Here is a 13,051-nt window from a genome sequence, read left to right as displayed (position 1 = left end):
AGGCCAGGCAGCGAACAATTGGTAGCTTCCACCCCATAACCAGGTGCCCCTATCTTCCCTGGAGTGCCCTGAATCCTCACCCGCTTCAAGGAGGCTCAAGTGTCACCACCCCTATTGCTCCTCCCTGTACTTGCTGAAATTCGTTGCTGATGTTCCAGAGTCGATCAAGGCACTTCTCGAAACATACTTAAAGGAAATATTAGTCCTTCTATCATCTAGGAAACACAGGTCGCTGATTTTGGTATTAACTTTATTACTCAAACTGTAACTGGCAAAATGGTTACTAAGTTTATATCTTTTAGTCAGGCTTTTATTAACACTTGTAACAACTTGCCCAATTTCTGCTGAATGTATTGTTGGATATAATAATTCAAGAAAATAATTATTCGTTGCCAAAAGTAAGGGTGGTCCTGCATTAAATTTGTCTTGTTCATCATCCTCAGTTTTTTGGATTTTCTTTATTAACTACATCTCTTGATCTTATAAGTACTTACATCATAGGGTGATACTGATACAAAGATTGAGACACTGAAAAAATGTATTGTTATAAGGGACTTATTGAGCAAGGAGAGACACAAGCAAGCTTTTTTTAAGAGCCGAATAAGTTATCTTCTCGACCATGGCCCCACGACGTTGCCTTTTACTGATGGAACAACTCTGGTTATTTTTGCAAGGCGTGGTGAAGTGATGAGGAAATATAATAATGTATGATTTGTTGTGATGACCATAAAAATAAAGATACCTGAGACAGGTATGTTCCGTTTGCTGTAGCAATTATTGAATATTTGCATTTGTAAATTGTATGTCTGCTAGAATTGTGCATAACTTGTTAGTTGTTACATGATATTAAAGGTTAGGGATGGTGAAACTATGATTGTTCGCTTAATTGATAACTATGCATCATAAAAGGGCACCAGGATGCATCCTTGCCAACATTTTGAGTGAGATTATAATACCTGTAGGTTCCCTATGTTGCTTTTGTTGCGCTACTGCACATCATTCAGTGTGCTAACAGAAGCAAATATATATGAATCTTGGGATTAAGAATTCATCGATATCTGTATGATAAGGTTATTTAGAACAATTCCTTGAGTAATGTTACTCACCGGGAGTTCCTGCAGATTTTGCTTCACCATGCATAGTTAAAATTTGCCTATTCACAAACCTTCAGCTGCCGTAGATGATGCATGGGCACTGGAGTAAATATGTTAACTATAAACTAAACTGTTGATTCACTAACTACTTTTTTCCAACTATCTTCAGCAAGGATAAACTAAATATGATTCTTTCTTGAGTTTTTTAGGCAATGCTTAATCCAGAATCCATAATAGATCAATTGTTAAGGTTATACTGAACCACAAATTTATTACTGGGTAGTACTATTGTCTATTAATTAATTTTTTAAGTAAATTAATGCCCGCCTCTTACTAGACATTTACAAAACATTAGGCTCTTCAGAAGCTTCTTACTAAAAATGAAGGCCCTTCTGAATCTATTGCATGTATATGCTCACGTCATGTGCATGTTTTTCTTCCTCTATTTTTCAAATGCTTCAGAATCATTTGCGGAAGTACTGTAGCCTGTAGACATGTAGGCGTTGAACTCATCAACTAAACGCTAATGCAAGCAGAGTTGTAAGGAAGATATATAGGTTTTGATCTGCTGAGAGGTCATGCAATGCTTCCCTATAATCCCATTTAAGTTCAGATTTACCTCCGAAACATTGCATGGATATTTGCACATGAAAGCTACATCCTCTGTACCAAAATGCAAGACTTTTTTTTTGTTTTGCATAGGGCATAAAAACGTCTTACATTTTGTTACAGAGTGTACTTTATTTCTTTAACTTTTTACAGTTCAATTATAGGTAAGATATGTGCCATGCTTAATGAAGAAGCATGACAGTTTCATGGGTGAGTTTTTGTTTTCCAACCATAGACACTTTTCTTCTTGAGATAACTAGACACTCCTAGCTTGTGTAAGGAATGACTTTACCTGATACGTTGTGCACATCTTTGCAGGGTCTGTTGCAAGACATAGGAAAAGAATTTAAGTCAATGTCAATCTAAGATGACGTCAGAAACCAAAGATGAAGCATTTACATATATAACTTTGACTTTCTGAAATATAAGAATAATCATCCATGTTTTTCTTTTAGTTTGGAAATTAGTACGATGATCATTGATTAGGGATGCATACATGCATGTAATTTCAGCTTTGGAAGTTAGATTCAACAATTATGTGACATGTCTTGCAGTGTGTACTACGCCACTTAAGAAGAGCATAGATTTCATCCGGTGCCTTTAGCAGGGTTAATCTGTATATCAATGTTTCGCCAATTCATGAATTTATAACTCTTGTGGCCTACATATTTTTATTCAGGTTACCGCTATTAACTGTTAGATGTGTTCTATTATTATGTCAAGTTATTTTTTGACCTTTTCATTTGGAAGTAGCCATAAGCTACAAACTGAAATGGAAATAACATGCCCTACCTTAGTATTTTTCTCTGTGTGTTGTTAGTTGCTACTTACCAGACTACCAACGCTTCAAAACAAAATAAAAAAATTACGTGAAAAAACTTTTTCAGACTATTTTATCCTTTTAATATATTATTTTCATCTATGTTGCTTTTGTCTCTTTATATTTACACAAGTTCCTACCATTCTACAGTCAAAATAGACGGGCGCAGCAACGCGCGCCATCATGGTCTAGTTAAAGGTAGGAGAAGGAAACAAAATATAAGCTTGTCTTTGATCTGTCATATAAATGACATCAGATCAACAAGCACTATAGTCCATGATTTTTTCACGTGACAATATATTGCCTACCGGTTTTTCCATGCCACAGGAGTTGTCCCTGACCGTCTTCGTAGTCTCTTCCTCTCAGGTAATAGCACATGTTGTCGTGTTGTGAGTAGATCATCGATGGGATGCGGATCAAGCTATCTGATTTAGTTGGATCGGCAACCAAGCCGAAAAGCAAGATGAAGGGATATTCGCCTACTATATGCTCAGAGGAGGTTGAGCCCTCACCCCTCAGAGTAGGTTGAGGAGTCGTGCCTCACCGGCGGCGCCTCCAACCAGATCCTCCTCGAGTCCGTGTAATCCAAGAAGAGCGTCCACGTCATCTATGGGTGGACATGGAGGGAAACATTGGTGCATCTCAGGAGCGAGGGAAGGGAGTGTCAGCGGCGGCGAAGAGAGGAAATCGGGTGAGAAAACCTAGCCAGCCGAGAGAGAGAGAGAGAGGGAGAGAGAGAGAGAGAGAGAGAGAGAGTACATTCGGAAACAAAAGATGCAGTGTTGGTTAGTAGAGATGCGTACGGATACGGGGGTGATTTATTTGGATGGCCCACCCGTGCGTTGATTGACCTGCCCATGCATGTTTCCTAGGTTTTTGGTATGTGATCTTTTGTAATGGAACAAACATGTGTTTTGGTAGGTGTCTCACATGACATACCATATAGTAGATTTGGTGCGTGATTTTTTTTTCTAGGCAAAGGGGGATGTACAAGTGCAGGGAAGCAACAACATATGGTAAGTGCGATCCTAAAAGTACGTGATTTTTTACTCCTTTTGCAATGATTTTTAAAGAGATAAAAGCCAGTGGTACGGGGGTGGTGGAACGTGGGAGGAAATAAAACCGAACGAAAATAAAACCAGAGTACCAGGCTACTAACTGCTCCATTAGGAGTAGACATTAAGAGTAGAGATGTGGTACGACAAATAGAAAATTAGGTTTTATTTGGTAAGCACTTGCCTCAACAAAGATAATATTATTTTATTTGCCAAATCAATAAGATATGCAGTACTTGAGGTCGTTTTTAAGGAAACCATTAATTACCTATGTTAGTACTCCATCCTTTACTGAATATAAGTCTTTTTAGATATTCCAAGACGAAGTACATACGAAGCAAAATGAGTGAATCTACACTCTAAAATATGGCTATATACATATGTACTCCTTATTATTGAAATCTCTAGAAAGACTTATATTTAGTAACAGAGGGTACTAACTTATCATCATGTATTAATTGATTCCTTATTTGCACTATCAGATAGAAATACATATCTTATAGTAATTTGTATCATTTATTGCAATTATGATTTACTAGTAACTTATCATGATGCTCTGATTGCAAATCATTTCCTTCCTAATTTGTACGAATATTATTCATATCATTAATTACTTCTTTTATATACTTCCTCTGTTCCTAAATATTAGTCTTTTTAAAGATTTCAATATGAATTATATACGGACCAAAATAAGTGAATCTTCACCCTAAGATATGTCTATATACATTTGTATGTAGTTCTTATTGAAATTTCTAAGAGACATATTTAGGAACGGATGTATATAGACATATTTCAAAGTGTAGATTCACTCATTTTGTTTTGTATGTAGTCATTTGTTGAAATATCTAGATTGACATATATTTAGGAACGGAGGGAGTACATGGTAGCAAATAAAAGCGAGTGAGATAAAGGAAGGACAAATCACTGCCGATCAAACCCAATGTGTTTTTATTCCCGAAAAGAATGTTTGTATGGAATCCTCCGTATATTTCTAGTACAGTACATGCAATAATGAACAAGAAACTAATTAAGGATAATAAATTCGGAATAGAAGATATGGCCATTTTCCATCAATGAACAAATAGAGGTGAAAATGGGGAAGCAGTAATGCAGCAAGCACTAATTTGCATCCAAAAGCGACACGAGTACAAGTAATCTCCTTCGTGTTTGAGCGAGAGGTTTCTGCGCTCTATTCCCCCTTCCTCCTCCTACTCTTCTGCTCCTCGCCTTCAATCGTCCGTTTCTGTGTAGCTCTACCCCTCACTCTTGCTAGCCTAGCCAAAATGAAGATGCTCTGCTGCTTCGGGATCCGCGCAGGACCTGCTCAGCCTGTTCCTTGGAAGGATCAATCCGTCGTGATGGCCAGCGTCGGCGTGAACAACGTCCGCGCGGCCGGCGAGGGCGGAGTCGACCCACCTAAGGGCTACGAGGAATGCCACCTGCCGGCGTGCCGCCTGCGCGGGAGCCCTCGCCTCGCACCCATCGCTAAGGAAGCGGAGGGCTCCGGTACGGCAGAGCGACCGGCGTGGCGCGGGGCGTACGGGGCGGCGGGGAAGCCGCGGGAGCACGGGGTGACCATGCAGGACACCGTGTCGATGCGCCCGTCCTTCTGCACTTGGGTCGACGGCTCGCGCATGCACTTCTTCGCCGTCTTCGACGGCCACGGCGGCCCCGTGGTAACCTAGCTGCACCCCTCTACGAACGTGGCCACACTCCAGCTCAACACCGACTTGTCTGTACACTAATTTCCGTGGTGGTGCAGGTGTCGGTGGTACTGAGGGACCACATGCACGCGATCCTGGTGGACGAGATGAGCCGCGCGGCCGCAGCCTACCGGAAGAAGCAGCAGCAAGACGAAGAGGCGGAGCTGTGCGCGTGGAAGGGCGCGCTGAGAAGGAGCTTCACGCGGGCGGACGAGCTGGCGGCGTCGGGGGTGCCGGCGGGCAGCATCATGGGGTCCACGGCGGTGGTGGCGCTCGTGGTCCGCGGCCGCATCCTCGTGGCCAACTGCGGCGACTCCCGCGCCGTGCTCTGCCGCGCTGGCCGCGCCGTCCCGCTCTCCCATGACCACAAGGTGAGCACGCTGCTGGCGTCATGTATGAGCTTGATATATTGTGTTTCTTTCCTCGTCCAATATTTGCTGGGGATTAATGTTAGCTTGATGTGCGGATGCAGCTGGCACGGCCGGACGAGCTGGCGGCGCCCGGCGTGCAGGGGATCCTTACCAGGTCGCGAGCTTTAGGTATGCATAGCGATAACCTTCTTTTAAAATAGTCAAGGTCTTTTTTTTGCGAGGTTAAAATAGTTAATGTCAAGAAACTGGAGTAAAAAATAACAACAACTATCGTTCATGCATGTATGGAAAATGTGTTCCCAGCTCTACATGCGTCGTGTTATGTCACAAGCAAACAAGGCTCCTTCCTGGCTTTGTCAGCTACTGCCTACTGCTCAATGCCTCTGTTGGCATTGGCCGTTAATTCGTTCTTACAAAATATTTTTTTGCAACTATCTTCTTATGAGAAAGAAAGAAAAGCCAACTATATATATAAAATAAAGTGGTAATTTGTCAAGTAATTTAGTTTAATAAATATAAATGTGTCGTTTTGCTCCCATGCATTATTAGTGCTGGATTTGTTAAGTTCTTTTTTCGTGAATACGTTCTATGCGTGTATCTTTGCATTGATAGAATGGGGGAAAAAATTAGATAGTGCAATCGTTAGGTCATGTACACACAAAGGCATGGTTGAGGATGCAAAGTGAGCATTAGGAGCGTGTGCTTAGACCTAGGTGTTGCTAAAGTGCAGGTTACATGCAATATCCTGTCTCGCACTTTGGCACCAGTGGCAGCCCAACGACGCGCTTCGTCAACGATGACAGTGATAAGTCTGGTGCTACAACGTTTCCTTGTCTTGTGAGCATAGAACATGGAGAGGCTCGTGCTGCAAATGACGGGAGGCAAGGTGATCAATAGTCTAGCATCTGTTATGGTAAGCAAACCAGACGAAGAATGTAACGTTGAGAGGTGCCCAGTTGCGCCAGATCAAACGCCACAAGGGGGCTAAGGTTGATCCAAGGAAAATCGCCTTGTAGCAGGATTTTGCCAAGTATTGCCCATTCTCGGACAAGCACCAGAAAATTGAGTCTCGTGCCACAGTGAGGGTGACCTGCTGGATGCGCCTCCACAAGTTGACATACCCATCCATGGTGATGGGGACGCCATGGATATACCCAATCAAGGTGAATTGATCAAGGGCTTCGCAAACCAGCTGCGAGCGGTGACGCCTATGGGAAACAAGAGTTGTAATTGACGACACGATCTCCGGGAATCCAAAAGTGGCAGGAGCGGACATCTTCCAAGGTCTAGATTGTTTATGCGCATAAGAAGTCTCGCACCTCGAGCTCACACAGCAGAGGCAGATGGTGCCAGGGTCAGGAAGTGTCCTTTGCTTGAAGCCACAACCAGCGCGCATGCACATGGAGATGCCCGTGCGCTGCAAGTCTCGGACGCTGAGGCTACCAAACTCAAGCTGCCGGTAGATCTTTGCCGGGCTGACAAGGCAACAACCCACCTTGCATTCTTAAACATTGATAGAGGAAGTCACGAATCACTCTAGTGATCTTCTTGAGGATCGGTGGGGAGATAGCCATCGCCATTAGGATGTATGTGGACATCACGGTGAGGACATGGCAGATGAGGGTCTGCCTCTAGCCGCGCAGATGGGTCTATCCACCAAGGGCATAAGGGTTGCAGAAGAAACTTTTCGCATGGACAAGGGAAGCCCAAACAATTGACTGGGGAAGGCCATCATCGAGCAGGACAGGGAGGAACCGATCTCATCAGACGCCTGCTGGGAGCAGCAAATGGGCGTTGCTGAGCATTTCGAGAAATTGGTGCACAAGGTAGAAGCTTTTCCGAACATCTACAGAACTGCAGGGACGACAGAAAATGACAACGTCATCGGGGAAGAACAAGACACTCGATGCTGCATGGCATGCTGTGAGGCACTTAAGCATGCCAGAGCTAATCTCATGCTATAATAGGGAATTGAGGGTGTCGATGAAAATTACGAACAACATGGGTGAGAGGACCCCCTTGGCGTCATCCGCGAGCACGGGAGAAAGGTGGACCTAGTTGTCCGTTCACCAGGGCCCAGGTGGAAGCGGTGGAGACAATAATTGAGATCCATTAACACCAATGGTTTCCAAATCTAAGGTGCCGCGGGGTCTCTAGGAGGAAGGTTCCACTCCACTTGGTCCATCTATTTCCTATGGGCTGTTGTTGTCGATCTGAATTCGAACCCTACAAATTCCACCCTACCTTCCACGGAGTTGGGTAACGCTACTTTGCAGTGCAGCGCCACCAATTTGGACCCCAAAGAAACACTTGCTCTTTTTGTGGTGTGCCCTCCCCCTGCCCACATGGATCCCCTAGCTGATCAGATTGCTACGGATATGGCTCTCGAGGAACCCCCATTGGCTGGCATGGTGGGCCATGCCATAGAACCCATATCTGCTCTGATCGCTGCCACCCAGCCGCCCTGGTGCAATGATACGTGTGCCGAGCTGCATCAATCTATAAAAGATATGGTGGTAGTTTAGTGGTTGGATATGAATTGTGTGTATGTAACTACACGAGACGTCTGCAGAGCTGCATTAATCTACAATGAGGTCAACTATTTGTGAGAGGTTGGAAGCCGCAAAATTTTGAAGTATGAATATGTAGTAACATCTCATCAAATAGCCAATGCAATACACCAATTACTTTTTTTCGGGGTGTAGTGGAAAGGTAATGATAAACATATGGGGACAGTTTCCCATAAAAAATTATCTACATGTCTAGTTAGACAAGATGAAAACAGAGGGGTTCATAGACGAACATGGAAGTATTGTACATAGTTTTTTTCCTTACTCACAATTAGTGACCAAAGACTGGTGAAAGGTTAGTCATCATGTGTGTTTAGTATCTAATACAAGATAAAAATTGAAGGGGCGTCATATGCAAAAGTAAACAGAGTACAAGTCTACATAACATACTATATCCAACATATATTATCGTTGCAGTTTCCATCATTGACCTCATAGGACCCCGGTCGACTAACGCTGCTATCAGTAGACACATATCATTAGAGATATAATGGCCCTCTCTATGATTGAAAGATAGTTATATCTAGGTAGCATGATTAAAGGGTTACAAGATGCATAAGAGATAAGGACAGATGTCAATTTTGGAAGTATCCTATGGCGGTGAAGAAGGGACACCAAAAAGAGATCGAGCTTCTCGTGAACATGTGCAAATTATCTTTCATGTGATTCTAATCCACACCCTATAAGGCATCTGTCATCGTCAAGATTACTACTTCATGGTCACCTAAGTAGACTATGTTACGAAGGCAAAGGACAAGGAGCGAATTTTTTTACATCTCCACATGGGTCTTCTATCAATCATGTTGTGTTGAGCTTAGTTCTTTATGCTACCATGTAATCTCCTTTCCACACTTTATGTCCACTCTATCTGGTTACACGAGTTGTTACCTCTATAAATTTGTACCATCATGTGCATTTGTTTGATCAAGAGAATCGAAGGGAATGAAGTTCTACATATATCTTAATAAACCTATATGCATGTGAGGTGGCAATTTACATTGAAGCATACCGACCTTTATCAAACCCGAGGCCAAGTTACATTTGTGCTACACATTATCCTATGTCATAGGTGGTGTATTTTGTACTATGCCTGGTTAATATTTAAGCTCGCGGGATTTTTTTTGTGTTTATGTGGAAAGTGTATCTACTTTCAAATGAAAGTCGAGACCTAACCAACACATGTACGGTTCCCATTCAATGAGTATGACACCTATTTAATGCATGCTACTAACTAGTTCACCCAGAACCTTAATCTAACTACGAGTGGAAACATATTTTCGAACGCTCAACCCGCATATAGGCTCTTCTATACTCGATGGGGGATTGACATAGGCCACAACTATTTTTATTAGCACTCTGTTGTCTAGGTGTTGAATTCAATTTTTTTTATAGATACGACATTGAACCGCATGCACCTCATAACTTTGCCGAAAAGCTTAAGCTTACAAAGAAGGGTTGCCACTATATTTCAACATCCTCTTACTTGCATCTTTAAGAGGCACACAATGAATTGGGTCAACAATAAACTTTACCTTAGCATTAAATTTAAAAGGAAGCATATGATTGAGTAGTAATCTCATATTTTAATTATTTTGGTAAATTTAAAATGAGGGTGAAATGCTACTAGTTCCCGCAAAGAAAAAAATGATGAGAGTTTGTTTTGATCATGGACTAGAGGGAGGGATGAAAACTGTCGAAGAACGCCGTGACCCTTGGGAATGTCCATATGGTGAAATGGGTGTAGAAAGAAAGGTCACCTCGTGTCATATATGTAACTAACAAAATATACATGTTATAGTTCCTACAAGTTCAAAAGGTTATCATAGGACAAAACTACATGACAATTTTTTATCTTGTATAAAAAAGCATTCGTTCGTGAGTCTATTATGGAAATTTTATTTTAAATAATCTACGGAAAGGCACTAGCTTTTCTAGTTGCCAAATGGATTTTATGATTGCTTATCCTATCATTCTATTTTATCACATTATTCGAAAGCTCATAAGTACATAATTGTCGATTTTGATGGTTGCAAATTTATATGTTTTGAATTTGGAAATCACAGAAAGTAAGGTTATCACATATCATTGACGTACTTTGTGCTTGGTTGTCCTTCTGAATTTGGTTTATTCCTTCATTTTTGTTGATTTCCATTGTCATACAAGGTTGATATATTTGTCTTCGACCTTAGGTTTCTTACTGATAGTTGAACCTTATCACATGTTGACCTGCTTACCATGACGAGTCACCCTCCTAGTGGTGGCTCTGCTATCAAAACCTTAGATAGCTGCCACCTGCTCCCTCTATCCACGTCTTTTGAGGGTGCTGCATGCAGACCAAATTAGTCTGGTTGATCGTGAGGGGGTCGTGGGGCTTTCTCCATGATGGACCTATAGTAGAGTTGCGCTTGGAGGGAGATTGTTTCCTATGTCGCAATGGCGACAGGCTGTGTCACCCCTGCACCTAGTCGGTGCACTATGTGCATGGATCTGATGTGATCAACCATGCATGCGCTGTCCTAGCCGGGTAGATTTGGCCGTAGGCTACGGTAATATGGCTGCGGCTGTCGGAATGTGTGGTGGAATAGATGAGATGGCATTTGTCTGTTCCAGTGATTGCTCTTTTAGTCGGCTAGTTCGGTGTGAGCAGGCCGGTAATGAGGTGGATGACGTAAGTTACGGTCAACATCTAGGTTCTATTCCCACCAGGTGAAATCCCATTATTTAGCTTTCTTGCTTGTTCTGGAAGCATTACCATCCGCACATCATTTCTTCGTAGAGTGTGTTATTGGTTTTATTGTATGGCTGTTTACTAGAAGCACCCTGTAGAAGTTGCAGATGCGGCAACTCACCACAGTTTGTATCACTTGATGAATGGCTGTATTTTTGGTATTTGCAGCCTACTATCTAGTTATGTAATTCAGTGTGCTTTTGCACCTCGTTAGTTAATAGTTACTAATTCTTCCTTTTCTACAGTAAGTAGCTAATAGACATCAACAAATTTGATGGATGTTAAAAAAAATAGTAACTGTTCAACAGTATGTTAGCTACCATTGTAGCTCCATTTTTGGCATGTTTTTTTTAGACAACTAGCTTGTAGCAATAGTTTATTTGCATGAACCTAGAAAAGTGATTGATGTTGACCACTTATTATTTGAATAGATGCATATTTAATATACATTTTTTACTTTTTGTGTGTCATTAAACTAATTAGAATTAGTGAATATATTATTTATAAAGCCCGAGTGTTTTGCGACAATACTTATGAAAATATTGTTTCCATTGGTAAACTGTGAATTTGTATTTTTTAATAACCTTACCTTTATGAACGATGTTCTTATGTACTGTATCACTATCATTCATGTCATATTGAGAGTTCATACTCCCTACAAAACACAAATGACTGTTCATTTGGAAATTGTTATTTGGCTTATATATATATTCCAGTTCATCTTTTTTGAAAAGTTCGTTCATTTCTATAACAAGTTTTATTTTCTTAGTATATAGGTGTTCTGATTCTTCAGTTACTGAATCTAATTTGAATTCGAACTATGTTCGCAGGGCACACATTCCTCAATCCTCAAATGACATGTGAGCCTGATATTACCATAACTGCAAGGTCGGACGACGATGACTGCCTGATCCTCGCGAGCAACGGGCTGTGGGATGTGATCTCAAACCAGAAGGCATGCAACGTCACTAAGAAGTGCCTGGAAGACAAGAGCAAGGGCGCGAATGCATCAGTAGGAAAGGAGGAAGAGGTTCGGTGTGTCTGTGCTGCTATCCGCCTAACAAATCTTGCCATCAACGAGCATAGCCTCGATGACATCAGTGTGGTCGTGCTTGATCTGAAGGTGAGGTGTTAGCTAGGTTGATCACGTTAAATCAGATCGTCATCATCTCCTTTGCAGCTTAGACTTGATAGGTAGGTTAGCTCTCTTCATTCTTAGCAAAGTAAAAGCTCGGAGATATTGTCTTCGTTCATTGGATTCTTAGTTCCCTAGATAGTTCTTCTAAAGTTGGTTGGTTTTATGTTCGGTGAAAAAAGTCTGCAGCACAACTAGTAATATGGGTGGATGAAACATTGCCATGGATACAAAAAAAGTGAGAATGTGTGAAACGAAAAGAGATTTATAGATGAACGCATGTATGATCGATAATGTACAAAATATGATGCTCACATTTATGTTTGTTGCTTACCGTTCCCATTAAATTTCTTGTGGTGGCTTGGTGATTTGCACTGCGAACTATTGTTAGGGCAAGCCACGTGATGGGTGCCATTGCTCTTGCAAATTTGGCGTTTGCCTCTGGTTGAAACTTGAGGGATGCAAGGCAGGAAATTGCGAAGCTGCAATTAAGGGCAGCCAAAAACCAACGCTTTCCAAGAGCAACTGATATGTTTGGAGGAGACTCGGGTAGGTGGTGTGCAGATGCAAAGATAAACAAGACGGCAGCGCGAGGACCGTCAGTGGATAAGAGTGGGAAGAAGGGGGTTAAGGTCTTTAATGATCACTTACATGGATGCAAGAATTCGAAACTAGGATTTGGAAGGAATCAACACTAGTGATGAGAAGCCATGGCAGGGGAGGATGGAGCAGTGGAGAAGGAGGGTTTGACTAACCACTTTTTTAAATGTAAGGGTACATTTTACTAATCACGATGGTGACACAACCGGGGCTAACTGGTTCGTGAACATGTACGTGTTTTGGTCTCATGACGGCTCACCTCGCTGGGCAAGGCTTAGCCTTGCCAACGGAGGCTAGCCAAATCGGCTCGCTCAAGCAAATCACGAAAAAGCTGTCCGAGGAACCAAACCCTTTGCTTTTTGCTTG

The 13,051-nt window shown here is 42.0% G+C and overlaps 1 protein-coding gene and 1 long non-coding RNA gene across 2 annotated transcripts; both read left to right on the top strand.

Moving 5' to 3' along the window:
• Positions 1-544: 544 nt before the first annotated feature.
• LOC125523510 lies at positions 545-2,315 on the top strand. Its single transcript, XR_007290272.1, has 3 exons — positions 545-751; positions 1,857-1,913; positions 2,022-2,315. It is a non-coding gene; the product is annotated as an uncharacterized LOC125523510 (long non-coding RNA).
• A 2,840-nt stretch (positions 2,316-5,155) lies between these two features.
• Positions 5,156-12,085, top strand: LOC125518190 (probable protein phosphatase 2C 37). Its single transcript, XM_048683110.1, has 6 exons — positions 5,156-5,254; positions 5,341-5,652; positions 5,754-5,820; positions 5,956-6,136; positions 6,420-6,538; positions 11,781-12,085. Exons 1-6 carry the CDS (start codon positions 5,156-5,158, stop codon positions 12,083-12,085), a joined length of 1,083 nt encoding a protein of 360 aa, XP_048539067.1.
• The last annotated feature ends 966 nt before the right edge of the window (positions 12,086-13,051 follow it).

This window comes from Triticum urartu, chromosome 7 (assembly GCF_003073215.2).
Source record: "Triticum urartu cultivar G1812 chromosome 7, Tu2.1, whole genome shotgun sequence".
NCBI classification, from domain to species: domain Eukaryota; kingdom Viridiplantae; phylum Streptophyta; class Magnoliopsida; order Poales; family Poaceae; genus Triticum; species Triticum urartu.
The sequence above is the reverse complement of the archived record's forward strand: the minus strand, read 5'-3'. Positions and strand labels throughout refer to the sequence as shown.

Excerpts from the sequence above, each read along its gene's own strand:
- LOC125518190 (XM_048683110.1), top strand. The coding sequence starts at position 5,156 with ATGCAGGACACCGTGTCGATGCGCCCGTCCTTCTGCACTTGGGTCGAC. Across the intron at positions 5,255-5,340 it reads ACGGCCACGGCGGCCCCGTG|GTGTCGGTGGTACTGAGGGA; the intron begins GTAACCTAGCTG and ends GTGGTGGTGCAG. Across the intron at positions 5,653-5,753 it reads CGCTCTCCCATGACCACAAG|CTGGCACGGCCGGACGAGCT; the intron begins GTGAGCACGCTG and ends GTGCGGATGCAG.